Raw genomic sequence first — 26,636 nt, 5'->3', positions numbered from 1 at the left:
TGGAAATTTTCTTGTCACTCATTGATTATGGTAGAAACTAGTAAATGATGGGAACAATATTTTAGTTTACGAATTTCGTATATGACTTCTCTTTCATTTAGTGAAATATATTGTACTAGTTTCATCAATATCGGGGATTGTTCAGTTGGGAGAACGCTCACCGCAATTATTTTTGGAATAAATACAGAGCTGTATGTACTGTGTATGTTCCTTGATTCAAATTCTCAAGTATTAAACTTCAATGTCTTCCCTTTAATATGGTACATCTTACAAAACTCTGGAATCCAGAATGCATTTGCATCAGGCCAAGCCAACAAGCTTCTCGCTAACCTCCCACAGTTTCTTTGCCTTCTCTGCATCACTTGCTTCTTTCGAAAGCTGATTCTCAAACGAAGAGGAGTTATTGTTCCAGCTCCAATACACCCCTGACTTTCCCAGGCTCGGATCACTCACAACCTACACCCAATCCACAGTCTCAATCAAGAATCTGTCTACATATATTACTCATAATCCGATTTACAAAGACTGACCTGTGCTAGTCTTTTCCCAGCTTCCTCCTCAGATACATAACCTTTGGTGATATACTTCTGAAAAGGCGGAAACAGAAGCCTGAACAGAGGTATGTGTTCTCTGAACAATCCCGTCGTAGCGATGCAACCAGGGTAAAGTGAAGCAAACGTGACACCAGTTTCCTCGTGGTAACGTCTGTGAAGCTCCTGCATTGTCAGCATGTTGCACACTTTGCTGTCTTTGTATGCTTTGGCTCCATCATACTCTCCTCCATCTATCATCGAACTGTTCTGCCCGTTCAACCCCGATGCTAAGCCTCTTAGGTCTCCAAGGTTCGCCTTTGGCGGTACATTCCCAGCCAAAGTGTTTGTGTTTCCTACAACAACATTAATGTACTTTTTTACTTTTAAATAACAATCATTATATTTTGATAAATTTTAATGGTAACTTCTTAATGTTTTATTACAAATTTTTGTATTATTTTAAAATAATTTATTTGTTATTTAAAAAAAAACTAAAAAAATTCAGCAAAATCAAAAACAAAAATCTAAATCTAAACACTAAAAAACCAAAATTAAAAAAAAAAAAAAAAAAAAACAAAATAAGTCTAAAACCAAAAACTAGTTTAAACAATCGACACCTCACTGTCTGAAAGGAGAATGTGTCTTTTTATTTATTTACCTGTAATAGATCCTACGATAATCATACGTTTTGATGGATAGTCAGATTTCTTCAAATCATCAAGAAGCAACCTCGAGAGAAGAAAATGTCCTAAATGGTTAGTCCCAACGCTTATCTCAAACCCTTCAGCTGTAAAGGAAGGTTCTTTAGCAGTCGGCTGGTAAACCGCAGCGTTGCAGACAAGAACATCCAACGGCCGTTCTGCTCTCCGGAAACTTTCAACAAACTGCTTCACGCTTTCTAGCGAGGCGAGATCGAGATGCATCACCGTGTAGTCTTCCTTAGACATTCCCACGGATTTCGCCGCTTTCTCGGCTTTGAGAAAGTTCCTGCAAGCCATGACCACGTGCCATTCCCCTGTTTCTGCTAAAGCCTTGGCCGTGGCTAAACCGAGACCGGAGGAAGCTCCGGTGATCACTGCGGTGCCTTTTCTCTGCGTCTTCTTTTGCTCCGGCGAGGCTTCGTTCGCCCGAGGAGTTGCAACTGTCTGTGCGCGAGTAACGCTGGAGAAACGCGGACTTTGTCTTCTCTGTTCCTGTAACGAAACAGAGAATAAACTCAGGACATTGCTCTGTTTTTTTTTTTTTTTGAGAATTGAAGAATCTATAAGATGATTGATTTTTTTGTTTACCTTGACGGTTAAGAGGGTGGAGATTTTATCGGCTTTAAGATGGTTGGAGAATGAAAAACCAGTTGGAGTCGTCTCCTTTAGAGAAGCACTGAACTTACCCTGCAAAATCAACCATTGGCCTTTTAGCAAAAAAAAAAAAAAAAAAAAAATCAACCGTTGGCATTGAGCTCAAAACTCTTGAATTAATGTATTAAGAATAAAATTTGGTGAATGTGAAAACATAATAATACCTCTTTGCGGATTGAGACGGTAGAAGGAAGAAGAGAATATGCAGCCTGAAGAGCCATTTCTGTACGGAACTGACTGAAGTTGCGAGAGTTCAGTGTCTGTCTTCTACGTTGTTCGATTTGAGGGGGGAGACAAAAAGATAAGGGAGTATTGGATTAGTGACACGTGTAGCCACTCAGATCACTAGTTTGGATTCTTTGTGATGGGCCTAGAGATGGGCTTGATTTATAAAAAACGATTTTCTTGTTGGTTAACTAACTGAGCTGATCACCGTTGATTAGGTTGATAGTAAATGATCTGGACGGTCCAAATGTGCCGAGAATTAATTTGGTGGAAGGGAGAAGAAGGCGGCAACTTAACGGTCCATGAAGAGATTGGCGAGAGGAAACGAAAAAGAGAGCAAAAACACTTCTGGATCACAACTTTCTTCATCCTTTTCAAATTTCTAAAAGTTGCAAAATTACAATGAAGGATTACATTTTTGTTCCTATTTTCTTTTTCTTTCTTCTTGTGTTTTTCTTCTTCTTCTCTCTCTTCTTCCTTGTTCATCGTCACCGTGTCTATACCATCTCTCCCTCCTCCATTCCTAAGTCAATAACAGGTAATTTATTTCCCCTCTTCAACATTTAAATCAATCATATCGATTTTTTTTGTAAAACGTTGAAATTTGATCTGAATATCATTGTTTGCTAATGATGTTTTCAAGATGACTGCATTGTAAAGTTTCAAACTTTACAAAACAAGTAATGATAAGAAAACCCCTTTGATTGCGCTATTGTGTTAGTCACACCTTCTATAGACCTTTTTATAATACCAAAATTTTGACTAAATGAAAATGTAAATGATGATGAATTGTTGATTTTTTTGAGAATGGAACATGAATGAATTAATCGTTCATTACCCTTTTGATTTTATCTTGTTCCTTTTTAAAAAAAAAATAACCAAAATTAAGAAAGTAAAAAAAGTACAATGTCAGAGACTTTCTTTAGATGACATTTCTCTCACTACCATATGTATAACAACCTACAATTCTGTTAAGCTTAGCTAAACGTGTTAAATAATCACAAAAATATATCTATTTTTACAAACTCTGACCTGTACGCAACCCAAAAAAAATACTAAAACCTACCTGTGATCAACTTACCTCTGTATATATCTTCACCCATCATTTCTTTACAAGGTTCTTCAGAGAAGTCTAAGCTTTTTTTTTTAACCATAACTACGCATAACCTAGAGTTTTCATTCCAAGATTTTTTTTTTTGTTGCAAAACCAATTACTTTTATTCGTTATTCTCATACTAATCTCTGTTTTGATGACTCTTTAATTTGGATTTAGGGTAATACCTAAATTCTTTTTCTACATGCATATTAACTTTTGGTTTTGTGATAAATTTTGTTATCTTGGTTTAAAAGTCTTGTTTTGTTGATCTTCTTTTCTTTAAACATTTGTGCCCCTCTCATGACGTTCAGGAAGCATATATAGGCAATACTTTCCTTCTCGTTTGTCTCTTCACCAAGATATCACCTCTTCCTTATTTTCTTCATCTATAATGTAATGTAACATTATTATTATTTCATCAAATCAAAGACACCATATCAATCTTGTAAGTGACTGAGATCAGTCTAATTTTCTGCTCTTCCCAAATTTTAAAATAAGGTGCTCTGCTAATGTCAAACACAAACATGTGTCTGGATATGTCTATGCAGGTAGAGGAGGATGAAGCGTGGAAAAGGCGACAAAAAGGGAACAAAGAACCGAGATGTCAGCGGTCAAGTAGTTCCGCTCACGTAATAGCTCAACTGGCTAAGTATATATGTTTTAATAAGTATATTTTGTTAGAGATCACGGTGTATCATGATAACACACAAGTGTGTGAGAGAGAGTGATTAGTTTTTTAGTTATTCAGTGACTTGATGATCTATCAGCTCATTATGTGTAAAAATGTTTCAGTGAACCGGTGGTTGTAGCTCCGCCTATGGTTGGAACAAGATCGTGGATAGGAGGGCTCTTTACACGCTCCAGTAGACGTCAAGACAAGTCAATCGACTATACTTTGTCTCCTCTTCAGGTTAAGTTTCATATACATTCACATATATAAGAGTTAAGACATCAGAAATAGTTTGTAACATTTTTGGATTTTGTAATCAATCATAGGAGGAAAGACTTCAAAAGCTGCAAGATCGTTTGCTTGTACCTTTTGAAGAGACACGCATTGACCATCAGGTAGGTGTATTGACCTTATTGTTAAGATGTTTAACGGCAACTAAACAACATGGAGGGATCTTGTTTATGCTTTAATCATCTTGTGAAATGTTTTTTCTTTGTTAATGGCGACAGGAATCACTTAAAGCATTGTGGAATGCATCATTTCCGAACATTAATCTCACAGGCTTAGTAACAGAACAATGGAAAGATATGGGATGGCAAGGTCCCAATCCATCTACCGATTTCAGGTGACATTGTGGTATATATATTAACATAATCTTAAGGGAAATTACTAAGGGGCTAAATCGTGTGTTGTTTAACATTTTGTTTGAAGGGGTTGTGGATTTATTGCTCTAGAGAATTTGCTATTTTCCGCAAGAACATATCCGGTAATTATTTAATAAACATGTTCATATATTTCTATGGCTTTATCTTATTACATGAATATGTATATGAAAATGTGAAGGTTTGTTTCCGGAGACTATTACTGAAACAAAAAGGCGACAGGGCAAAGTGGGAGTACCCTTTTGCAGTTGCTGGAATCAATATCTCTTTCATGCTGATCCAAATGCTCGATTTACAAAACACTCGTACGTCCATGCAGTCCATGCATGTGTAACTCCATCTTTCATGTCCATACATATAACAGTTTTGATTGAAGAACTTTTAAATGATTGTTTTATTGTTATGCAGCAAAGCCGAAATGTCTTCCAGGAATGAATTTTCTCAAACTCTTAGAAGGTAAACATATATATATTCAATACAAACTTATTTCTTCAAGTTAGTGTATGATAATCGTTGAATAATCAATAACCATATCCAACAACAAAAATTTACAGAAGACGAGAATGCATTCGATGTACTATATTGTATAGCTTTCGCGATGATGGATGCTCAGTGGCTTGCGATGCACGCTTCTTACATGGAATTCAATGTATGTCTATAGTTAATCTCTCTCTCTATCTTTTTGATAACACCTGATGATTATTCTTGAAGACTGATGCATGTGTACATATAATAATGTGATTGTATTTATTAGGAAGTATTACAGGCGACTCGGAATCAGCTAGAGAGAGAGCTTTCGTTGGACGATACTCATCGGATTCAAGATCTCCCTGCTTATAATCTCTTGTTCCAATAGAGTTTTCTTTTTTTCTATTTAGATTTATGTGTACATTAACTGGATTTATGAATGAAAAGAAACGATAATCAATGAACCAAAAATAAAATAAAAAGATTGAAATTGAATGATAATGATGCATATCCATCGTTGTTATGTTCTAACATTGATGATGATGATAGTGTGGAAGGAAACTAAGAAGTTAACGTGGAATCTTTGACTTCTGTACTTCAAATAATCAAAACTCTTATCGTTCGTCTTTTAAGTAGTAAAGATCTTCACTCTTCTGACCAAGTGACCAGTATTGTCCGTGTCGACATTAATTTGTTTATGTTGAAAAGTCGGTCTGATGTATGACCTATTGTATATTCGCAAATGAATATTAAAAAATAAGATAATGTTCTTTACGTTTGCATTGGAGTTGGAATTTTGATCTTATCCTCTACATATGACAAAACAGAAGGGATCCCCACTTTAAAACCTAACGTGAAGGATAAGATTCCTTACCAGTTTCAACCACATTCCCACGATTAGTATACAATTCGAAATGTCTATTTCTTGGAGGTGGACGTTTTATTCTTTTTAAAGTAATTTTGATAATATAGTGTACGTTTTTTTTTTTTTTTTTTTTTTTGATCAAAATTAATATAATATAGTGTACGTAATGATTCGTTTACAGTAGTATGCAATAAGTTTCTCCATTTAAAAAAAAAAAAATTAAAAAAACTGTTAGACATGATTACTACTTCAGTAACGGTGCTGAGGCACAAAAAAAGTTTCAAGTGAAGGATGATGTTATATAAACTTACAAGAAGGCATTTACTCAGTTTCAACACGCAACAAGTAACAACGATTACTCTGTTTCAACAAGACAGCAAACTCTCTATATACCGACATACACTTTTCTCAAAAGGTTAGGTATCTTAAAACGCTATATCCTAACCAAAACGCTACAAAAGCCAGATCGCTCTTTTTAGAAAACGCCAGCGGTTCCATAAACAAAAGAAAGGATGGGGACTTTTACGATGACAATGAGTAGAAAAACAAACATGGAAACCCGGTTTGTTTTTAGCCACGAGGAGTAGTCATCGACATGGTGCAGAAGTAGTTGAAGTCATGGTGTTGGACCCTAAGCTGTTTTAGCCACGAATCCGCAACGCTACAAAGCGAAGCCAATCTCTCTTGGTCATCGTGGTTGTGCGAAAGCCAGACATCGCCTTGCATCTTGTAAGTAGCCATCCCAAATGGGACCAGAGTTATGTCTTCCCCTTCCTTTCTCATCCTCTCCTTCTCCCCTCCATTCTCTTCCGGCTCCATATCTGCAGTATCATGGCTAAGCATTAACCCCCCATTGTGATTCGAGTTAAATGCAGGGCCGGATGGCCCGGATCTGACATAGACCAGTGAAACATTGGCCTTGGGCCCCAAAAAAGTTTGAAAATAAAATCTTTTTTTTTACGAAAGTTCTTAAGAAATGTTTTAAGCCCCAAAATCTCAAATCCGACATGTGATTACTAAAGAGAGTGTGTGCAGACCTTGAAAAGAAGAAGAAAGAGTGTGGTAAGTGAGGAAACAAGTGGACAAGTCTTTAATGGTTCTTCCCATTGGTATATGATAAATAGGGTACCAAGCAACAGACATCCAGCTAGCTGGAGAAAGATCTACGCTTCTCAACGACATCAAACCCGGATATCTCTGAGCTAACTCATTGATCTGTAATCAAAATCAGTGTCAAAACCTAGCTCTCTCTCATTAGATGGAAACAAGGTTTTTTTTTTTTTTTTACCTTATCCATGAGAGGGACTCTAGTATAAGGAGCTGATCTCTCAAAGTACTGGAGATAAAGGTAACCCAAACGATCATTCAGATGCAAGACCCCATTATTGCTCTCAAGCCCTTCCTCGGAGACACTCTCATCGCTACCTGAGTCACTAAAGAGATAGCTTTCCCCATCTTCAGATTCTTCCCTGATCAACAAACCAATTCAATCAAGAAGACAAGATCAAAAGCAAATAAAGATTCCAACTTTTTTTTCAAACCTGATCAAGGAGGAATGAGAGGTGAAAATCTGGATGGCTGAGAGGTAAGGAACGTAGTATTGAACGAGAGATTCGCCGTTGGCGAGATGAATGGGGACGCTAGCTCCGTACGCGCTCCATTCGTCGTAACAATCCCATAGATCACTAAGCCTGAAATACTCTACCTTTTCTCTCTCCCACGGATGCCACAATCGATTTAGGCTTCTCATCTCCGTCTGTAAATCAATGAGGATTTGACAAATGAGGAGATTGACATTTGAGGATCGAAACGTTTCTCAAAAAAAGGACAAACCTTTGGGAGAGATTGGGGAGGGACTAAGGGTGTTGTGCAATGGAGGAACCGATCAAGATTCGATTTTTTGGTTGACCCTTTGGCATTCACCATGATTCTTCTCCAGAGAAATTGAGCAAACGGGGAGGGAGAAGGAGAGAGGATTCTGATTTCTGAGCTTTGACGTTATGAAGGCTGGATTTTTAAGGGACAGACGTAAAATAAATAAAAGGGAATGGAAGATGAGAGAATAAATCGATTCTCTTTAAAAAAAGAAAAATGACAGGAGAAGGACGATCACAATCTAGACGACAATGTGTGTGTGTGTGTGTGTGTGAGAAAGCAATGTCGAATATTGTTTCCTTGTTTGTTTTTTTTTTGTTTTTTTATCCTTTTATTTATCGTGTGATATTCTCTCGTGAAATACTTGATGCCACGCGTCGAGATCTCTTAAGCTGAATAAGAGAAAAAAAAGTTACAGGGAGAAGATGAAAAAAGAAGGTAAAAGCCAGAAAATGAGGGAAAAAATAGAAAAGTTTCTGAACTCTGGGTGAAGGAAAAGAAAGAGATTTTCCTGGGAAAGCCAGAACCTTTTCTCAGGAAAAAAAGCCGTTTGCTTTGCTGGAGACGATCGTTTAGTTTTGCAGTTTTATCTCTCTGGATGTTTTAAAGGATTTGATCAGAGAAGATACAGGTAATGCGGAAAATAGTCAAAGAGTTATGTTTGACCGAGTTTCATCGTCCACCACTCACCACATCTCATTTTTTCTTCACGTGCTTTTGTTGTTACTATATACAGTAGTTTTTTAAAAAGTCAAATCATATCGAAATCTATGCATGGATTGATCTTATATTATACTACTTCATTATTAAGACGTTTTAACCTCAGATATAGTGCGGTACATGGCTTAGAAAAGCTGTTTAAGAAAATATAATTGATGGTTCAAATAACGTATAGTTCTAAATAGCTTTTTGTAAAACAGACGTAAAAACGAAAAAAAATAATTTAGTAATTTATATGGTAAAGAAAATAATATATTCCCACCATATGGAAGAAAATAAATATCGACCTGCAATGGTAACCAAAATTATTAAATATCGTTGACAAGGAGGAAAAACGTGATGCAAGATTATTAATTACTTATTGACCCAGGTACATAAATTAGGCGTAGTGGGTTATACAGCAGCCATCCACCACCCCCGTCATTATTTTACACTAATTAGCTTTAACGTCTTGGAAAGGTCATTAAGCAGTACTAATATTAGAAATTTTGAATGCCATGCACTTACACGTGTTGCTATTAGTTACGTTGAACTTAGCGAACAGCTACAGTGACTTGACTCGAACCAAATCTAATCCAAACAGAGTAATATTTTTTTTTTTTTTGCCGTCTGAATATATTCATTCATTAAAAAGTTATAATACAACCAAAAAGTATCCTTATCACCCCATTCCTAAGCACCTAAAGCATCGACAAAGCTTTGGGCTCAAACAAAAGAGTTTTACAGCCACCTAAGGTATCCTCTCGCCACATATGACTGAAACCTATCACAGTTAATAACGCTGCTGGCAATCAACCGGGCATCTCTATTTATATCCCCTGTTTCTTTCATGACACTCCATTCCAGCAGCTCCCCAAGAAGATGTCGAAGCTCGCTCACTTTACTCTTGAAGGAAGGCCAAGCCTTTGGTCTATTAATCGCATTCACCAGCATTCCTCCTTCAATAGCAAAGTAAACTCTTTGACACTTAAGGGACACCATACTTTCTATTGCCCACACCAAACTGAGATAGTATGCTTTATCTTTTGTCAAAACTCTTAAAAAGGAGCGTCTACTATGAAGCAATACCGAACCTTCAGAGTTCCTCAGTATCCATGCCACACCAAGTTCCTTCTTCGTATTAGACCATTTCATCCCAATGTTACATTTGACAAACTGCCTCGGTGGAACAACCCATCCGATCTCCTGTCTGCATTGTGGTCTACTCTCCATTTCCTCATCCCTTACCATCTCCTCTTGTGCAGATAACCATACATCAGCTTTGTCAAGAGCTTTTTTACACACTTGCATCCCATCATAAAGGACTCCTTCAAACAACAAAGAGTTCCTATTTTTCCAGAGATACCAAAGTAGCCATGGAAACCTCCCAGTATTCCATCTCAGTTCTTCATGATTCCTCCATACTGTGAAAATGTACCTCAAGTTTGCATATAACGAAGTCTGATCAAATCCATCTCGTGGGTGCGGAAAATCCGAAATTGCCCAGACTTGTCGAGCCAGGGTACAAGAAAAAAAGGACATGGTTGATAGATTCTAAATAAAATAATATACGAGCCATGTGGTAGCTGATTTCACATGTAGACCTACACGTGAGATGTTCGTATGCTTTGGGTGGTTGTGGACCTGTGGTCACTTAAATACTAAAACTACCAAACCACACACTTTGTGGGCTTTTAAGATGGGCCATATTAGATGCTTTCATAAACTCTGACCATTAATGCAAGTCTACCAGTTTTTCGGCCTTTGGGGGAATTTGGGCATACCAAAAAAAATGTAATTTACACAATTTTTTTTTTTTTTTTTTAATTTACACAACTACAATTCAAAACAAGAGTTTAAATAAAATTTATAGGAAAATATACTACATTGGAGAGAGTTATATCTTGCGCAGAAATCGAACTTTTGAGTTATGACCCATAAACAAAATTTGTAGGAAAATATACAACCATGGAGAGTTGTATCTTGTGCAGAGATCGAGCTTTTGAGTTATGGCCCATAAACAAAATGTTGGACCAAACTTAGAGTTAACACTAGTTTGATGATCCATTGTCTCTGCAGCAGTGCAGTTCTTCATAAAGTAACTCAAGAATGATCTTTTATATAGTACATTCCATATATCAAGAAATGATACTTTTCCAATAAAAATTGTAAACTGTAGATTACAAATGTGTCATCTTCCTCATGTTAAATGATACTATCTATTAGGGACTACTTCAAGAACACTGTTAGAGAGGTAGTGCTCACAAACAATGAATATCAACAATTCAACATTTTAATTAGAAAAATGGAATTCGTTATTGTGAATGATAATTAAGTAAATGATCATGAAAGTATTTTACAAAAACAAACGAGCAAATTCAAGTTTCTCTTCTCATATAATCCGATATGCATTTAAAGGTAAAAAGAAAACTTCATCGACAAGGAACTGGAGAAGAAGAAGAAATGGTTAGGTCTCACAGTAAATTTATCTTCCTCTAGAGAGAGCTTTCTCAGCAGTCTCCATCTCTTCAAGAATCCTCGCCTTCCTCTTCGCCGGGATCGGAGCCGTCGGACCAAAACTCACATAATGTCCAGACACTGCATTCAACGCCGAGTAAATATCCCTGAAAGAAGCTTTCCCGAGAAGAGCTTTCTCCTTCCTGTACTTAGCAACCCACGAGTTCGACACTTCTCTCAGCTCCGCCACCGCATCCGCCACATTCGGATCTGTCCTCTCCATCGAGAGCGTCGTCCTAACTTTGGAGATCACCGCCGACGTATCTTTCACGTACTCTTCGTCTTCGGCGGCAGAAGCCGGCGGCGGAGCTAGAAACGGGAGAGATTGCGTTAGAAGAAGCGTCGATGCGGCGGATAAGGAGAGTACATCGCGGCGAAGGAGGTTGTGGCGACGAGGAGGAGGGAGAGGAGGAGATACGGAGGCGGTGATGATCGGTTTATAGGGTGGAAGAGGACTGGGCTTCAGAAGAGTGGCTGTCGCTGATGCTGAAGCCATTGTCGGAACTCGGGGAAAGGTGTAAGAGAGTGAACAAGAGTTTTGTGTGTTTTGTAAAAAATGTCTTCGGAGTGCTGGATGTTTGACGCGTGTCCTTATCTTCTTATCCAGATTGGATGATGAGAGATATGGAAGATCCAAGTCCAGCAATGGAGTCTCTCTGTTCTAGATCTTCTGTGGTCCCACTGCCAGGTCAAGGTCTTGTCTTTTTTTTTTGCGGTTGGGCCTCTTTTGTTACCAAAGGCCCATTTGTTTAAATAAAATAATGGAGGCCCATTATTCTAACACTACCCGATGAGTGATCGACTCTCATTTGCATGGATAGACTCTTTGATAATGCAATTGAAGGATTAACTTAGAGACCCACAAATCACGTGACATTCTATAATTTCTATTGCTGTCATACACATGGGATGATGAACTTTTATCCCTCACTCTTTTTCAAAGTTGATTATCATAAACTTTCTAATGAAAAAAATATAATAATTAGAAACTTTGGCATAAAAAGATAAAAGAGCTTTTATAATAAAGAGTGTATTCAATTGGCCAGGTGTGAAAAGAGAAAAAATACGCGAAAGGTAAGCCAAGTAGCCTACGTGAGAAGTCCGTGAACCATACGATTTGTCAACACATAACTAAGTGGGAAAGAAGCTGCGTGACCTGTGTCATTAACTTTTTTTTTTTGTTGTTGTTGAAATCACAATCGAAATAAATACCTAAGTTATGTCTTTTGGATTTCATGATTTCTAACCACATGAAAATGATTTATCTATTTTAAAATTTTAATATATTGTGGAGTTTAACGATCCATCAATGTTTGCATTTCGATCTTTTACATGTCGACTACCAACCATATTGTCTTTCTCAAAAAAAAACACCTACCTCTATGTTTTGTAATATGAAATCAATGTCTCAGTGTTGTAAAAAGGTGAAACTTTAGTAAGTTGTAAGACTTTAATAAATAAAAAAATAAATGTAAGAATAGAAAGTTATGAATAGTATATAAGCCTAGGATTGTATGAACTCAATATAAAGAAACTCTTCTTTATTAGCTTAAGAAACACTCACAAAACTTAAGCACTCAAACACAATCTCTAAGCTCACACAAAAGGTATGCAACACTCTTGCAACTCTTTATATAGAGACTATATTTCCTAAACTCATTAGGAACACATATTTCCTTTTTTCTCTAATCCTATACTCATTAGGATTGGTGTAACTTAACTCCTAAGTTATCTTTATGTTTAACTCCAACATTCTCCCCTTTAAACTTAAAGTTAACTTCTTCAATATCTTGAACTCCAACAAGATCCTTCATCTCCTTGAACTTGATTCTTCCCAAAGCTTTAGTTAACATGTCTGCCTTTTGTTCTGCTCCTGGCACATGTTGGACGTCAACTTGTTCGTTCTCGATGCATTCCCGAATGAAGTGATAGCGCTTGTGTATATGTTTACTTCGACCATGGAAGACTGGATTTCTGGTGAGGGCAATAGCCGATTTGTTATCAAGCCGTACCACTATTTTTTGCCTTGGTTGACCCGTAACCTCTTCGAGCAAATCTTGAAGCCATATGGCTTGTTTTGCAGCTTCAGTTGCAGCCATAAACTCTGCTTCACAAGATGATAGTGCTACTGTCTCTTGCTTTTGAGAACACCACGTGATAGGACAATCATTTAAATAAAAAATGTGGCCTGTAGTACTCCTACCATCATCATCATCAATATTATGACTTGAATCACTAAAGCCTTGAATCTCCATTGTACTTGCTTGCTTGTACACGAGGCCTAGTGTTGTTGATCCTTTAAGATACCTCAGGACGTGCTTCAACGCGGCTCCGTGGGATCTTCTAGGATCGTGCATGTATCTGCTAAGTAGTCCTACACAGAACGCAAGGTCAGGTCGTGTGTGAAGTAAATAGCGTAGACATCCAATCTTTCGCCTATAATCCTTCTCGTCAATACTCTCTTCTTCTTCAGCCTTGGAGATCTTTAGACCGAACTCCATTGGTGTTTGTGTGGCATTACATTCGAACATACCTGTTTCAGTCAAGATTTTATTTGCATATCTTGACTGACTTAAAGTTATCTTTCCTTTCTCTTGGCACACCTCGATTCCAAGATAGTAAGTTAATAACCCGAGATCACTCATCTCAAAGTTACTTGACATCTCCTTTTTGAACTCTCTTATCATGTCTTGGTCGGAGCCTGCAACCAGTAGATCGTCAACGTATACAGCAACTAGGAGAAGTCGATCTTTCTGTTGCTTGCGGTACAAGGAAGGTTCTTTCGAGCAACGATTGAAATTTAACTTCTAAAGAACCTTGTTTAACTTCTCATTCCAGGCTCTTGGGGCTTGTCTTAGACCATATAGGGCTTTATGGAGTTTGTATACTTTATGCTCCTGGCCTTTAACCTCGTAGCCTTCGGGTTGGCTCACAAACACTACTTCCTTTAAATCTCCATTAAGGAACGCGGTTTTGACATCTAAGTGGTGAATCTCCCATCCTCGTGAGGCTGCTAGTGCAATGATAAACCTGACGGTTTCGATGCGTGCCACGGGCGCAAATACTTCCTCGAAATCGATCCCATGCCTTTGAATGTATCCTTTAGCCACCAGTCTTGATTTATATTTGTTTATGCTCCCATCTGCGTTCCTCTTAATCTTAAATATCCATTTTAAGCCAATCGGTTTAGCTCCTGCTGGTAGATCAACAAGTTCCCAAGTATTGTTTTTCACAATCGATTTGATCTCTTCTTCACATGCATCACGCCATACTTTCTCCTCTCTTGCGCTTTCAAAGTCCCATGGCTCTTCATTCAAAAGGAGCAAGAGACGTTCTCCTTCTACCTCGGCGAGATAGATGTAGTCATCTAGATAAGCTGGCTTCCTACTGATTCTAGTTGACCTTCTAGGCTGAAACTCCTCTGTTTCTTCATCGGTTTCAACCGTAGTCTCGTTGTTATCTTCTTCGGCTGTGTTTTGGTCCTCGTGGACGTTGCTGTCTGTCTCATTGTCTCCTTCAGCCACGTTGTCTTCATGACCTCCAAGTACTACTTTGAATGATCCTGGTTTATCTGTTATATCTCGACCACTCTTATTCCATTCCCATGCTTTGCTTTCCTCGAAGACAACGTCTCTGCTAACAACTATACGTTGTACATTAGGATCGAGTAACCTGTATGCTTTAGAACCGGGTTCGGTTCCAAGATACACAACGGGACGAGACCTATGATCCAGTTTCTTCAAGTTTACTGTCTCCACCTTAGCATGTGCAGTACAGCCGAATACTCGTAGATGGTTGATGTTTGGTTTTCTTCCTCTGAAAGCTTCGTACGGTGTTGAAGAAACCAAAGTCTTGGTTGCTATTCGATTGATCAAATAGGTTGAGTGTCGAACAGCTTCTCCCCATAAGTAGTTTGGCACTTCCATGTGTGTTAAAATACTCCTTGTCATCTCTAACAAGGTTCTATTTCGTCTCTCTACTACTCCGTTTTGCTGCGGTGTGTACGGAGCAGTTAAGTGACGTTGTATACCCGATGCTTCGCAAAAACTTTTAAACTCAGAGCTTGTAAACTCTCCTCCCCTGTCTGTTCTTAACGTCTTTATGCTTTTACCGGTCTCATGCTCGACTAATGCTTTGAATCTTTTAAACTTGTCGAATGCTTCTCCTTTTTCTTTCAGCAAGATAGACCACATATAGCGTGAGTGATCATCTATGAGCACAAATATGTACCTGCTTCTTCCTGCGGTGGGTGGTGTTATCGGTCCACATAAATCACCGTGCACGAGTTCTAGAACAGAGGATGCACGATAGGAGGTAGATTGTGGAAACGGCTGTCTTGCTTGTTTAGCACGCAAGCAAGAATCGCAAGTCTCCTTCTCGACTTTGATCTTGGGAAAACCGGTGACGAGCTCTTTCCCTATCATTGTCTTCATTGCATCGGCTCCAAGATGCCCTAAGCGTGCATGCCAGCGAGAGTAGTCATCCTTAATCTCAAGTTGTAAGCACTTGTGTTCTTCCACCTCCATTATAACTTTATATAATCTGTTTTTAGACCTTGGTGCCTTCACGATCAAGTTTCCATCTTTATCATGGAGAGTAAGGTAATCTTTTCTCATTCTTACATCACATCCCGATTCTGTAGCTTGTCCGAGACTTATAATATTACTCTTCAACTCTGGAATAAAGTAAACGTCAGCAAGGATCTTTCTTCTTCCGTCTTGGCTTACAAACAACACAGAACCCTTTCCTTTGATGTCTATTCTTGAATCATCGCCGAAACGAACTTTTCCAGTGATTGTTTCATCAATGGATCTAAAATAGCTTCTATTTCCAGTCATATGGTTACTCGCTCCGTTGTCTAAGTACCATATTCTGTCACCATCAGTACTGGAATCGAACTCCTTGGGCTTTACGTTTTGCTCGTTGAGATAGACAATTTCATGCATCATAAGCCCATCGGCTTCATGAGTATCATCTCCGTCCTTGCTTTCAGTTGTTACTTGTAGTTTGAGTAGTCTATCTGGACATGTAGCAGCAAAGTGTCCCACTTTATCGCATCGGTAACATGTGATCTTGGAGGCGTCTCTGTTTTCCCAATAAGACCTACCGCGTCCTCTTCCTCTACCATAGTATCGGCCACCTCGACCACGTCCTCTATACTCTGTGTCTCGATAAGTTGGTGTTTCTGTATTGCTATACATAAGTTTGCTCTGGCTTTCTTGTGTATCCTCGTCTTCTTCCGCCGATATCCGTTCCTCGTATGCTTTCAAGCGACCAACAACGTCTTCGAAACCCGTGGTGTTTAAATCCAATAGTTGTTCAAGAGAAGCAACTATATGAATATACTTCTTGCGTGGTAAGCCTTGTAGGAATTTCTTCACGAGTTTGGCTTCCTCCATATTCTCTCCCAATGCAGCTGACTTCGATGATATCTCCGATAGCTTGCCCACAAAGTCATCGATCTTATCGTTTTCTTTCATCTTTAGCCGCTCGAACTCAGTCATGAGGGTTTGAAGTCGTGCCTCTCTTACCCTATCAGCTCCTACATGGCGAGTTTTGATCGCTTCCCATATCTTCTTTGCGGAATCAAGTCCTCCTACTTGTAAGATCATGCTTTCCGGGATGGATTGAAACAAGAGTGCTGATGCCATATCGTTCTTCTCGTCGTTAGTTGATTCTTGGTCGACTACTTCCCACACCTTATGAACCCTAAGCAACATCTTCATCCGTATTGACCACACGGTGTAATTGGTTGTGTTTAACATCGGACACTTTATAGAAGACGAGCCTCCTTCCTTCTTAACTGTTGTGGTAACTAGATCACCCATGATTCTCAATCAGGTTTTGCTCTGATACCAAATATAAGCCTAGGATTGTATGAACTCAATATAAAGAAACTCTTCTTTATTAGCTTAAGAAACACTCACAAAACTTAAGCACTCAAACACAATCTCTAAGCTCACACAAAAGGTATGCAACACTCTTGCAACTCTTTATATAGAGACTATATTTCCTAAACTCATTAGGAACACATATTTCCTTTTTTCTCTAATCCTATACTCATTAGGATTGGTGTAACTTAACTCCTAAGTTATCTTTATGTTTAACTCCAACATAGTATATGATTAGAGCATGGGGGAAGGCTATGATTTGATATTACATGAGAGAAGCGAAAAAAAAAAACCAGAAAAGATTCTGTGGGAGAAGCTCTTTGTTTTTTATCTATTTCTTTTTGCTCGTTCGCTTTCTTGAATTTAATGAGATCTCACCCATATCTCCGACGACTACAACTACTTCACCAATCACACACAACTCTCCCATCTCTCTCTCTAATCTCTTTCGCACTTCAAACTAGTCACTGTCTCTGCATAATAATTATTATTATTCATTATTTCCAGACGTTCACCTCTATCCCCTCCCAAAGGTTCGTCCTTTTTGCTCTGATTCACTCCAAATTTCTTCAAAATTCTTTTGTTTGTTTCTCTTTCTGAATCTTACCACTCTCGCGTAGACTCTGTGTGTGATCTCATCTTTGCTTGGTTCGTTCTCTGCTCTGATTGGTTTGTTGTCTTCTCTTTTTTTCCCAGTCTGCATTTGTTTTGAGTTATCGATGAAGTTTTGAGAAACTTTCTCAGATCCATTTTATCTGAATCTGATTTGTGAAAAAGTGAATTGCTTTCCCACTAAAAAGATACCACCTTTTTTTTTTTGCTTTCATTCATCTGTTCATTAGAATATTCACTTCAGAGTCCTATTCATGATTCACCTGTTTATAAATATTTACAAAGAATCTTAGGGGTTTTCACAATTTTAAGGTTTGCATCATTACATTAACATACATGTCTGTTAAGCTTTGGGGGATGTGCATTATCAGTTTAGTTTCTCACTGAGTAAATTGTATGAGAACTTAAGGCTGGTTCAATGACTAAACCATTAGGACAGGCTGTTTAGTAATATATAATATATTTTCTATTGCAAAGATCACATGTTGGAGTCTGCTGTTCTTTTGGAACTTTGCATTAAACAATTCACTAAATCATTTTTTTTCTACAATGTTTTCAGCTGACCGGTCCATACATCATCATTGACCAAGATTCCAAGAGAAAGGTTTTGCCACACACAGAGATTTTTTAATTCAAACTTGTGTGAAAGCTCTTTGATTTTGACCAAGTGTGTTTGGTAAAGCATTTACATTGAGGGATCTGGGGGGAGTCTTTCTGTCTTATATCACTCTGCGATCAGATTCATTATCTTGTGCTTTTGCATTGACCAAATGGGAGGTTGTGTGTCCAAGAGCAATGAAGAGACTATGTACCGTCCCTGTCTCGGGATGGGATGCTGTGGGAGCAAAATGGGGAGGAGAACCTCTTCAGGCCGCATCGTTTCTCTTAACAACTTGGTCTCTATTCCTAACCGGATCACCAGCAACGGGAAGAGCAAGAGTTCTTGCATTTTCACTCAACAGGGACGCAAGGGAGTCAATCAGGACTCAATGATCGTGTGGGAAGTGAGTCTCTTCTTCTTCTTCTTCTTCTTCCTCAATGATGTTTACTAGAGGCTTACTTGGTGTGTGTTTCTGTAGGATTTTATGTCTAAAGATGTGACGTTCTGCGGTGTTTTCGATGGACACGGTCCTCATGGCCATCTAGTGTCTCGCAAAGTGAGAGAATCGTTGCCTGTGAGGCTACTCTCTTTCGTTCAGTCGAAGCAAAACGGCACAAGCAAATCAGATAGCCAAGAAGCTGCTGCCAAGGAGAAAGAAGAAAAGGAAGAAGCTAGCGAGGAGGATAAGTTGAAGCTCTTATGGGAAGAAGCTTTCTTGAAAGCTTTCAGTGCTATGGATAAGGAGCTGCGTTCCCATCCTAATGTTGAATGCTTCTGCAGCGGCAGCACTGCTGTTACAGTCATCAAACAGGTAAAAACATGAAAACAAAAGATCTCTTTGTTTTTCGTTGTGTTCCATTTTTTTGATGTGTTTTGATTGTTTAAGGGGTCAAACCTATTCATGGGAAACATCGGAGACTCTCGGGCGATACTTGGTTCCAAAGACAGCAACGATTCAATGGTTGCAACTCAGCTAACAGTTGACTTGAAGCCTGACTTACCAAGTATAATAATGCTCTCTCTCTCTATATATATACTTTTATCTTCGTTTTGTCTGATTCTTTTTGTTAAATGATGTTACTGGTTTGGTTTCTGATAGGGGAAGCAGAGAGGATCAAACAGTGTAAAGGACGAGTGTTTGCGCTGGAAGACGAGCCAGAGGTGCCACGAGTCTGGCTACCATACGATAACGCTCCTGGATTAGCCATGGCTAGGGCCTTTGGTGACTTCTGTCTGAAAGACTACGGTGTGATTTCAGTACCTGAGTTCTCTCACCGTGTCCTAACAGATAGAGACCAGTTCATTGTCTTGGCCTCTGATGGAGTAAGTAAACAAACCACTGAAACTCTTTTTTTTAATCAGTTCTTTAATTGCTTTTTACTGATGTTTACTGATAGGTATGGGATGTGCTAAGCAACGAGGAAGTTGTTGAAGTGGTGGCGTCAGCTCCAAGGCGAGCGTCAGCAGCTAGGCTAGTGGTGGATTCAGCTGCACGAGAGTGGAAACTGAAGTACCCGACTTCGAAAATGGACGACTGTGCGGTTGTGTGTTTGTTTCTAGACGGGAAGATGGACTCGGATTCGTCAGACTACGAGGAGCAAGGATACTACTCGTCAGCAACCAACGCAGTAGAGGAATCAGAGGAAAGCCAGGTGAATGCAGAACCGTGTCTTCAGAGAAACGTCACGGTCAGGGCATCAACAGAATACGGTAATGTGAATGCAGAGAAGGAGAAAAAGAGTGAAGGTGAGCAGAACTGGTCGGGACTAGAAGGTGTTACTCGAGTGAACTCGCTTGTTCAGCTTCCGAGATTCTCTGGAGAAGAAACTAAGACTTGAGTTTTCATTTGTTCTTCACGAATTGATTTTTAGTTCCTAAGAAAAAAAAAAGTTTGCTGGTTGAATCTTATGCCTAATCAATTCATAAAGTGTAAATGTCTTTAGGTCTTTGGTTTGCTCCTCAAAATATATGCTTGATTGTTCAAACTGTTTAAAAAAAGCTTAAAAAATAAAAATAAAAATAAAGGTCCCACCGAGAATTGAACTCGGGTTACTAGATTCAGAGTCTAATGTCCTAACCGCTAGACCATGGGACCGTTGTTAAACCTCGCTCATTAAAACTATAAAACCAAAAGAAAAGATAATGTTGCGAGCACTACTATACGACGAATGTCGCAGCCGCACTGGTAAACCACCTGAAGAAAAACCACCGATGCGAAGACTTTCCCGGAAACCCTTTTCCGTTACTCCTCTGAATCGTCCGCGTAGCTCTTCAAAATGCTTCTATCTGCACAAAGGCGGAGACTTTTTGTCGGAAGGTTCAAAAAGTGTCAGGTGGCTGTTCAGTGGCGGCAGCTCACTTCCTCCTCCGGAATGGATAGAGCCCTTTAACGACGTCTCCGATCTAGTGAAAACCTCTCGTAACCTCAACCCTTCTCCATGGGTGAACCAAATTCTCAACCTTTTAGATGGTTCGGAGTCAATGGAAGCGAATCTCGACGCCTTCTGCCGTAAGTTCCTCATCAAACTCTCCCCAAATTTCGTCACTTTCGTGTTGAAATCCGACGAGGTTCGCGAAGGACAACACGTTATCGCTTGGCGGTTCTTTAATTGGGCTGGTAAGCAGAAGAAGTACACTCATAACCTCGAGTGTTACGTCTCATTAGTTGATGTTTTGGCTATTGCAAAAGATGTGGATAGGATTAGGATTCTCTGTGGTGAGTTGAGACGAAAAGAGTTTGCTTTGAGTGTTTTTGCTTCGAATGAGCTGATTAAGAGCTTTGGGAAGCTTGGAATGGTGGAGGAGTTGTTGTGGGTGTGGCGTCAAATGAAGGAGAATAACATTGAGCCTACTTTGTATACTTACAACTTCTTAATGAACGGTTTAGTCAGCTCTACGTTCATTGACTCCGCGGAGCGTGTTTTCGAGGCTATGGAGAGCGGGAGGATCAAGCCTGACGTAGTGACGTACAACACGATGATTAAAGGCTATTGCAAAGCGGGACAGACGCAGAAAGCTTTGGAGAAGGTTAGAGATATGGGGACGAGAGGTCTTGATGCTGATAAGATCACTTACATGACTGTGATCCAAGCGTGTTACGCTGACAGTGACTTTACCTCTTGCGTGGCTTTGTATCAGGAGATGAATGAGAAGGGGATCCAAGTCCCGCCTCACGCGTATAGTTTAGTGATCGGTGGGCTTTGTAAAGAAGGGAAGTTGAACGAAGGGTGTGCTGTGTTCGAGAATATGATCAGGAAAGGAACTAAACCGAATGTTGCTGTGTACACTGTTTTGATAGACGGTTATGTGAAGTTCGGAAGCGTTGAAGACGGGCTAAGGCTTTTGGGGAGGATGATTAGCGAAGGGTTTGAGCCTGACGTGGTGACTTATTCGGTTGTTGTGAATGGTTTGTGTAAAAGCGGGAGAGTGGAAGAGGCGTTGGAGTATTACAAGACGTGTCGGTTTAAAGGTTTGGCTGTTAACTCGATGTTTTACTCTAGTCTTATAGACGGTTTAGGGAAAGCTGGGAGAGTAGATGAAGCTGAGAGGCTTTTCGAAGAGATGGGATGCAGTAGAGACTCGTACTGTTACAATGCACTCATCGACGCGTTCACTAAGTCAGGGAAGGTTGAGGAAGCGTTAGCGTTGTTCAAGAGGATGGAGGAGGAAGAAGGCTGTGACCAAACGGTTTATACGTATACAATACTCATCTCGGGGATGTTTAAAGAGCGTAGGAACGAAGAGGCGTTGAAGCTTTGGGGGATGATGATAGACAAGGGGATTACGCCGACCGCAGCTTGCTTTAGAGCTTTGTCGACAGGACTTTGCTTGTCGGGGAAAGTGGGGAGAGCGTGTAAGATTTTGGATGAGTTAGCTCCCATGGGTGTGATTCTTGACGCGGCGTGTGAGGACATGATTAACACGCTGTGTAAAGCTGGGAGGATCAAGGAGGCTTGTAGGTTGGCTGATGGGATTACTGAGAGAGGGAGGGAAGTGCCTGGGAGGATAAGGACTGTGATGATAAATGCTTTGAGGAAAGTTGGGAAGGCGGATTTGGCTATGAAGCTGATGCATAGCAAGATTGGGATTGGGTATGAGAGGATGGGGAGTGTTAAGAGGCGTGTCAAGTTTAGAACTTTGCTTGAAAGCTTTGATCATGACTTTTAAAGATTTTGGTGTGTGCTTGCATTGGTTGTAACATGTTAACATGTTTAACCAGAAAAATGATAATAATGATTTAAACAAGTAGTTTAAGCTTCATTGTATAGTTGAGCTAATGTAGTGATTGTTGATAAGCTTGAATAACTTGAGATACAAGTTTCCTATTCTATTTGAGTTATGTTTATCTATAAAGAATAGGAAATATCTAGTTGTGTTAATCCTAATGAGATTAGGATAATTAGAGGGTTATATAAAGGTTATGCAAGAGTGTTGCATAGTGTGTGAGTTTTATGAGTCTTAGTTTTGAGTGATTTTCTAAGACATTGAGGTTTCAATAAGAAGAGTTTCTTTTGAGATATATTATTCTTGTGTTTGTGAGGTTTGATATCGAGCTATACGAGTTCTATACAGATTCTATATTTGGTATCAGAGCTTTACGGAAACGATCCTAAAGAGAGTTCGATATGGGAGATATAACAACAGTTGTGAAACCTAAAGTGGGAGGAGGCCCCTCCACGATCAGTTGTCCAATGCTAACATCAACTAATTACACAGTTTGGGCAATGAGGATTAAGGTTTTACTAAAGGTGCACAAAGTATGGGAAGTGATCGACGACGAATCGTCAGATATTGAGAAGAATAACTTGGCTACAGCTTTACTCTTCCAGTCGATACCCGAAGTATTGATTTTGCAGGTAGGAGAGCTAAGCTCAGCCAAACAAGTCTGGGAGGCGATAAAAGCAAGGCACATGGGTGCAGATAGAGTTCGTGAAGCTCGTCTACAGACGTTAATGGCGGAATTTGACCGTTTAAAGATGAAAGATACAGAAACAATCGATGACTTCGTTGGCAAGTTATCCGAGATCTCGTCCAAAGCTGCCTCATTAGGAGAAAATATTGAAGAAACAAAGCTCGTGAAGAAGTTTCTTAAGAGTCTTCCGCGGAAAAAATACATTCATATTGTAGCCTCTCTAGAACAAGTTCTTGATCTCAAAACAACAACATTCGAAGACATAATTGGGCGTCTTAAAGCATATGAGGAGCGAGTTGCGGAAGAAGAAGAAGTCCAAGAGGATCAAACCAAGCTGATGTATGCAAACTCTGAGCATCAAAGTCATTCGAACAATAACTACAGAGGTAGAGGACGAAGTGGACGATTCTACAACAGAGGGAGAGGTCGAGGACGTTACAACTACAACTATGATCGTGATATGACCAAGATAACTTGTTTTCGATGCGACAAAACCGGTCACTTTGCCATGGATTGTCCAGACAGACTGCTTAAACTACAGGAAGCATGTGAAACTAAAGATGAGGGAACACAAGAGGCAGAAGACTTGATGGTACATGAGATAATCTTTCTTAACGAGAAGAATATCCATCTAAGCGATTTCGAGACCAACTCAGTAGGAGAAAATATCTGGTATCTAGACAACGGCGCAAGCAACCACATGACAGGGAATCAAGACTATTTCAAAACCATTGACGAAACCATTACGGGAAAGGTTAGGTTTGGCGACGACTCGCGTATCGATATTAAAGGCAAAGGATCAGTTATGTTTCTAAACAAGAATGGAGAGAAAAGGATCCTAGCCGATGTGTATTACATACCAAACTTGAGGAGCAACATCATTAGCCTCGGACAAGCAACAGAGTCGGGCTGTGATGTGAGGATGAGAGACGATTATTTAACGTTACACGACAAGGAGGGAAGGTTAATAACAAGAGCAAAACGTTCCCAGAACAGGTTATATAAGGTATGTTTAAACCGTGATGATATGAAGTGTCTTCAGTCTGTGAGCATAACCGAAGCTGAGAAGTGGCATGCAAGACTAGGACACATAGGGAGAGATTCAATGAGTACAATGATCAAGCGTGATCTTGTTACTGGCATACCTAAAATATCAGTCGAGAAAGAAACATGCTCTTCATGTTTACTTGGTAAGCAAACAAGAGCAGTATTTCCTAAGGCAAGTTCTTTTCGTGCAAACAATGTACTGGAGCTTATACATGGGGATCTCTGTGGGCCGATTACGCCTTCTACACCATCAAGCAAGCGTTACATCTTCGTTCTTATTGACGACCACTCGCGAACTGATCGTGGTGGCGAATTCTTATCAAAAGAATTCCAAGAGTTCTGTGAAACCAACGGCATATCAAGACACTTGACCGCCCCATACTCACCTCAACAGAATGGGGTGGTTGAGAGGAGGAACAGAACTCTTTTGGGAATGACCAGGAGCATTCTTAAGCATATGAGCATGCCAAATTATCTGTGGGGAGAGGCTGTGAGGCATGCTACATATCTGATCAACAGGGTTGCAACAAGAGTATTGAACACGCAAACTCCATACCAAGCCTACAAGAAGAAAAAGCCAAATGTGGAACACATACGCGTGTTTGGATGTATTGGTTACGCTAAGATAGAAGCTCAACATCTGAAAAAACTGGACGATAGGTCACGAAAACTAGTCCACCTTGGAACCGAGCCAGGATCTAAAGCTTATAGGCTACTCGATCCAATAAATCGAAGAGTGGTGGTAAGTAGAGATGTTGTTTTCAACGAGAATCTCAGCTGGGACTGGAAAACACTAGAAGAAAATAGCAAACCAGGAATGTTCAAACTCTCATTCGGAGATTTTGGTAATTATGATGACAGTGAAGATACAAAAGAAGCAAGTGATAATGGCACCGAAGAAGAAGAAGACACTCCTGTTATAGCTGAAGAAGAAGAAGCTCCCGACCATATCATACTGAGAAGGTCAACAAGAGAGACCAAGAAGCCGGGATACTTAGATGACTATATATTACTAGCAGAGTTCGACAGCGAGCGTTTGTTGTTGGCTATCAACGATGAGCCATGGGATTATAATGAGGCTAAGGAAGAGAAGGTATGGAGAGATGCCTGCGAAGATGAAATCACATCTATCATTAAGAACAAGACATGGGAGTTAGTAGATCTTCCAAGTGGAGCAAAGGCGATTGGTTTAAAATGGGTTTTTAAAATAAAAAGGAACTCAGATGGAAGTATCAACAAGTTTAAGGCAAGGCTTGTGGCAAAGGGCTACATTCAGAGGCATGGTGTCGACTATGAGGAAGTGTTTGCACCAGTAGCACGCATCGAGACTGTCCGTTTCATTCTTGCTTTGGCAGCATCAAGTGGGTGGGAAGTTCATCACTTAGACGTCAAGACAGCCTTTCTACACGGTGACTTAAAGGAAGAGGTTTATGTTTCACAACCCGAAGGATATGTGATCAAAGGCCAAGAGACTAAAGTATACAAGTTGAGAAAGGCACTTTACGGCTTGAAGCAGGCACCACGAGCATGGAACGAGAAGTTGAATAAGGTACTAGAACAACTCTGTTTTAGTAGATGCTCGAAAGAACCTGCGGTGTATAGAAGCCGGGAAAAGGATCATGTTCTTCTTATTGCCGTCTATGTTGATGATTTACTCGTTACCGGAACAAGTTGTGCATCAATACGAGAGTTCAAAGCAAGAATGTCAACAAAATTTGAGATGAGTGACTTGGGAAGATTGACCTATTACCTTGGGATCGAGGTGTGTCAAACTGAGAATGGAATCACTTTGAAACAAGAAAGATATGCAAGAAAGATTTTGAGTGAAGCCAAGATGGAGGATTGCAACGCCATTCACGCACCAATGGATCCAGGTCTAAGGCTATCTAAAGGGGAAGAAGAGAAAGGTATCGATGAAACAGAGTATAGAAGAAACATTGGTTGCCTAAGATACCTTCTCCACACTCGACCAGATCTTTCGTATTGCGTTGGGGTTTTAAGTCGATACATGCACTCTCCAAAGGAATCGCATGGAGCAGCTTTAAAGCAAGTCCTCCGGTACTTACAGGGAACGTTAACATATGGTCTCACTTTTGCCAGAGCAGAGAAGACAAAGGTGACTAAGCTTATAGGTTACAGCGATAGCTCGCATGCCGTTGATGAAGATGATGGTCGCAGCACTGCAGGACATGTTTTCTACATTGAAAACAGTCCGATAACTTGGTGCTCCCAAAAGCAGGAGACTGTGGCTCTATCATCTTGTGAAGCCGAGTTTATGGCGGCAACAGAGGCAGCTAAGCAAGCAATTTGGCTTCAAGACCTTTATGGTGAGATCATTGGGAGATCGCGTGAAAGAGTAATGGTTCGGATAGACAACAAATCGGCCATTGCTCTTACAAGAAATCCTGTGTTCCATGGACGAAGCAAACACATACATAGGCGATACCATTTCATAAGAGAATGCGTTGAGAATGATCTTATTGAAGTTGAGCATGTTCCTGGAGATGAACAAAGAGCTGACATTCTAACGAAAGCACTTGGAAGAATCAGGTTCAAGGAAATGAGAAGCCTTATTGGAGTTGAAGACTTGAAGAATGAAGAGATCAAG

The 26,636-nt window shown here is 39.7% G+C and overlaps 6 protein-coding genes and 1 non-coding gene across 10 annotated transcripts; 3 read left to right on the top strand and 4 right to left on the bottom strand.

Annotated features, from left to right (window-relative positions):
* Positions 1–145: 145 nt before the first annotated feature.
* LOC103844489 (protochlorophyllide reductase C, chloroplastic) lies at positions 146–2,258 on the bottom strand. 2 transcript variants are annotated; one of them, XM_009121275.3, is made up of 5 exons: positions 2,053–2,257; positions 1,823–1,921; positions 1,192–1,726; positions 531–886; positions 146–456 (listed from the first exon to the last, which is right to left on the bottom strand). In XM_009121275.3, the coding sequence occupies exons 1-5, from the start codon at positions 2,107–2,109 to the stop codon at positions 301–303; spliced, it is 1,203 nt and encodes a 400-aa protein (XP_009119523.1). In that variant the 5' UTR covers positions 2,110–2,257; the 3' UTR covers positions 146–300. The 2 variants fall into 2 exon arrangements, with proteins under 2 accessions (XP_009119523.1, XP_033138329.1); XM_033282438.1 differs by having other exon boundaries at positions 153–456; positions 1,192–1,720; positions 2,053–2,258.
* Positions 2,259–2,264: 6 nt separating this feature from the next.
* On the top strand, positions 2,265–6,405 carry LOC103844490 (ELMO domain-containing protein A). 3 transcript variants are annotated; one of them, XM_009121277.3, is made up of 11 exons: positions 2,266–3,387; positions 3,521–3,654; positions 3,758–3,838; positions 4,002–4,119; positions 4,206–4,274; positions 4,389–4,504; positions 4,591–4,645; positions 4,723–4,846; positions 4,950–4,997; positions 5,096–5,190; positions 5,296–6,405. In XM_009121277.3, exons 3-11 carry the CDS (start codon positions 3,768–3,770, stop codon positions 5,395–5,397), a joined length of 798 nt encoding a protein of 265 aa, XP_009119525.2. In that variant the 5' UTR covers positions 2,266–3,387; positions 3,521–3,654; positions 3,758–3,767; the 3' UTR covers positions 5,398–6,405. The 3 variants fall into 3 exon arrangements, with proteins under 3 accessions (XP_009119527.2, XP_009119525.2, XP_018511059.2); XM_018655543.2 differs by having other exon boundaries at positions 2,267–2,651; XM_009121279.3 differs by lacking the exon at positions 3,521–3,654 and having other exon boundaries at positions 2,265–2,651.
* On the bottom strand, positions 6,167–8,025 carry LOC103844492. The gene is made up of 5 exons (XM_009121280.3): positions 7,708–8,025; positions 7,416–7,630; positions 7,163–7,343; positions 6,912–7,089; positions 6,167–6,695 (listed from the first exon to the last, which is right to left on the bottom strand). The coding sequence occupies exons 1-5, from the start codon at positions 7,798–7,800 to the stop codon at positions 6,445–6,447; spliced, it is 918 nt and encodes a 305-aa protein (XP_009119528.1). The 5' UTR covers positions 7,801–8,025; the 3' UTR covers positions 6,167–6,444.
* A 2,714-nt stretch (positions 8,026–10,739) lies between these two features.
* Positions 10,740–11,519, bottom strand: LOC103844493 (photosystem II repair protein PSB27-H1, chloroplastic). Its single transcript, XM_009121281.3, has one exon. It carries the CDS (start codon positions 11,459–11,461, stop codon positions 10,934–10,936), a length of 528 nt encoding a protein of 175 aa, XP_009119529.1. The 5' UTR covers positions 11,462–11,519; the 3' UTR covers positions 10,740–10,933.
* Positions 11,520–17,148: 5,629 nt separating this feature from the next.
* LOC103844494 (probable protein phosphatase 2C 1) lies at positions 17,149–20,067 on the top strand. The gene is made up of 6 exons (XM_009121282.3): positions 17,149–17,389; positions 18,028–18,472; positions 18,548–18,880; positions 18,956–19,073; positions 19,169–19,392; positions 19,467–20,067. The coding sequence occupies exons 2-6, from the start codon at positions 18,239–18,241 to the stop codon at positions 19,905–19,907; spliced, it is 1,350 nt and encodes a 449-aa protein (XP_009119530.1). The 5' UTR covers positions 17,149–17,389; positions 18,028–18,238; the 3' UTR covers positions 19,908–20,067.
* Positions 20,068–20,092: 25 nt separating this feature from the next.
* TRNAQ-CUG lies at positions 20,093–20,164 on the bottom strand. The gene has a single exon. It is a non-coding gene; the product is annotated as a tRNA-Gln (tRNA).
* On the top strand, positions 20,157–22,394 carry LOC103844495 (pentatricopeptide repeat-containing protein At1g03560, mitochondrial). The gene has a single exon (XM_009121284.2). The coding sequence runs from the start codon at positions 20,212–20,214 to the stop codon at positions 22,234–22,236; it is 2,025 nt and encodes a 674-aa protein (XP_009119532.2). The 5' UTR covers positions 20,157–20,211; the 3' UTR covers positions 22,237–22,394.
* Positions 22,395–26,636: the final 4,242 nt, after the last annotated feature.

This window comes from Brassica rapa, chromosome A10 (assembly GCF_000309985.2).
Source record: "Brassica rapa cultivar Chiifu-401-42 chromosome A10, CAAS_Brap_v3.01, whole genome shotgun sequence".
Lineage (NCBI taxonomy): Eukaryota > Viridiplantae > Streptophyta > Magnoliopsida > Brassicales > Brassicaceae > Brassica > Brassica rapa.
Note: the sequence above shows the minus strand (reverse complement) of the source record. Positions and strands in the feature narration are given on the sequence as shown.

What these genes read in the sequence shown, in the direction of transcription:
- LOC103844489 (XM_009121275.3), bottom strand. Translation starts at nt 2,109, where the DNA reads ATGGCTCTTCAGGCTGCATATTCTCTTCTTCCTTCTACCGTCTCAATC. An exon ending in CCACCCTCTTAACCGTCAAG is followed by an intron (nt 1,727 to 1,822) that starts GTAAACAAAAAA and finishes GTTTCGTTACAG; the next exon opens with GAACAGAGAAGACAAAGTCC. An exon ending in CTGGGAAAAGACTAGCACAG is followed by an intron (nt 457 to 530) that starts GTCAGTCTTTGT and finishes GATTGGGTGTAG; the next exon opens with GTTGTGAGTGATCCGAGCCT.
- LOC103844490 (XM_009121279.3), top strand. Translation starts at nt 3,768, where the DNA reads ATGAAGCGTGGAAAAGGCGACAAAAAGGGAACAAAGAACCGAGATGTC. An exon ending in GCTCGATTTACAAAACACTC is followed by an intron (nt 4,847 to 4,949) that starts GTACGTCCATGC and finishes ATTGTTATGCAG; the next exon opens with CAAAGCCGAAATGTCTTCCA. An exon ending in TTTTCTCAAACTCTTAGAAG is followed by an intron (nt 4,998 to 5,095) that starts GTAAACATATAT and finishes AAAAATTTACAG; the next exon opens with AAGACGAGAATGCATTCGAT.
- LOC103844492 (XM_009121280.3), bottom strand. Translation starts at nt 7,800, where the DNA reads ATGGTGAATGCCAAAGGGTCAACCAAAAAATCGAATCTTGATCGGTTC. An exon ending in TCTCATTCCTCCTTGATCAG is followed by an intron (nt 7,344 to 7,415) that starts GTTTGAAAAAAA and finishes TTTGTTGATCAG; the next exon opens with GGAAGAATCTGAAGATGGGG. An exon ending in TCTTTCTTCTTCTTTTCAAG is followed by an intron (nt 6,696 to 6,911) that starts GTCTGCACACAC and finishes ATGATACTGCAG; the next exon opens with ATATGGAGCCGGAAGAGAAT.
- LOC103844493 (XM_009121281.3), bottom strand. Translation starts at nt 11,461, where the DNA reads ATGGCTTCAGCATCAGCGACAGCCACTCTTCTGAAGCCCAGTCCTCTT.
- LOC103844494 (XM_009121282.3), top strand. Translation starts at nt 18,239, where the DNA reads ATGGGAGGTTGTGTGTCCAAGAGCAATGAAGAGACTATGTACCGTCCC. An exon ending in ACTCAATGATCGTGTGGGAA is followed by an intron (nt 18,473 to 18,547) that starts GTGAGTCTCTTC and finishes GTGTTTCTGTAG; the next exon opens with GATTTTATGTCTAAAGATGT. An exon ending in CTTGAAGCCTGACTTACCAA is followed by an intron (nt 19,074 to 19,168) that starts GTATAATAATGC and finishes GGTTTCTGATAG; the next exon opens with GGGAAGCAGAGAGGATCAAA.
- LOC103844495 (XM_009121284.2), top strand. Translation starts at nt 20,212, where the DNA reads ATGTTGCGAGCACTACTATACGACGAATGTCGCAGCCGCACTGGTAAA.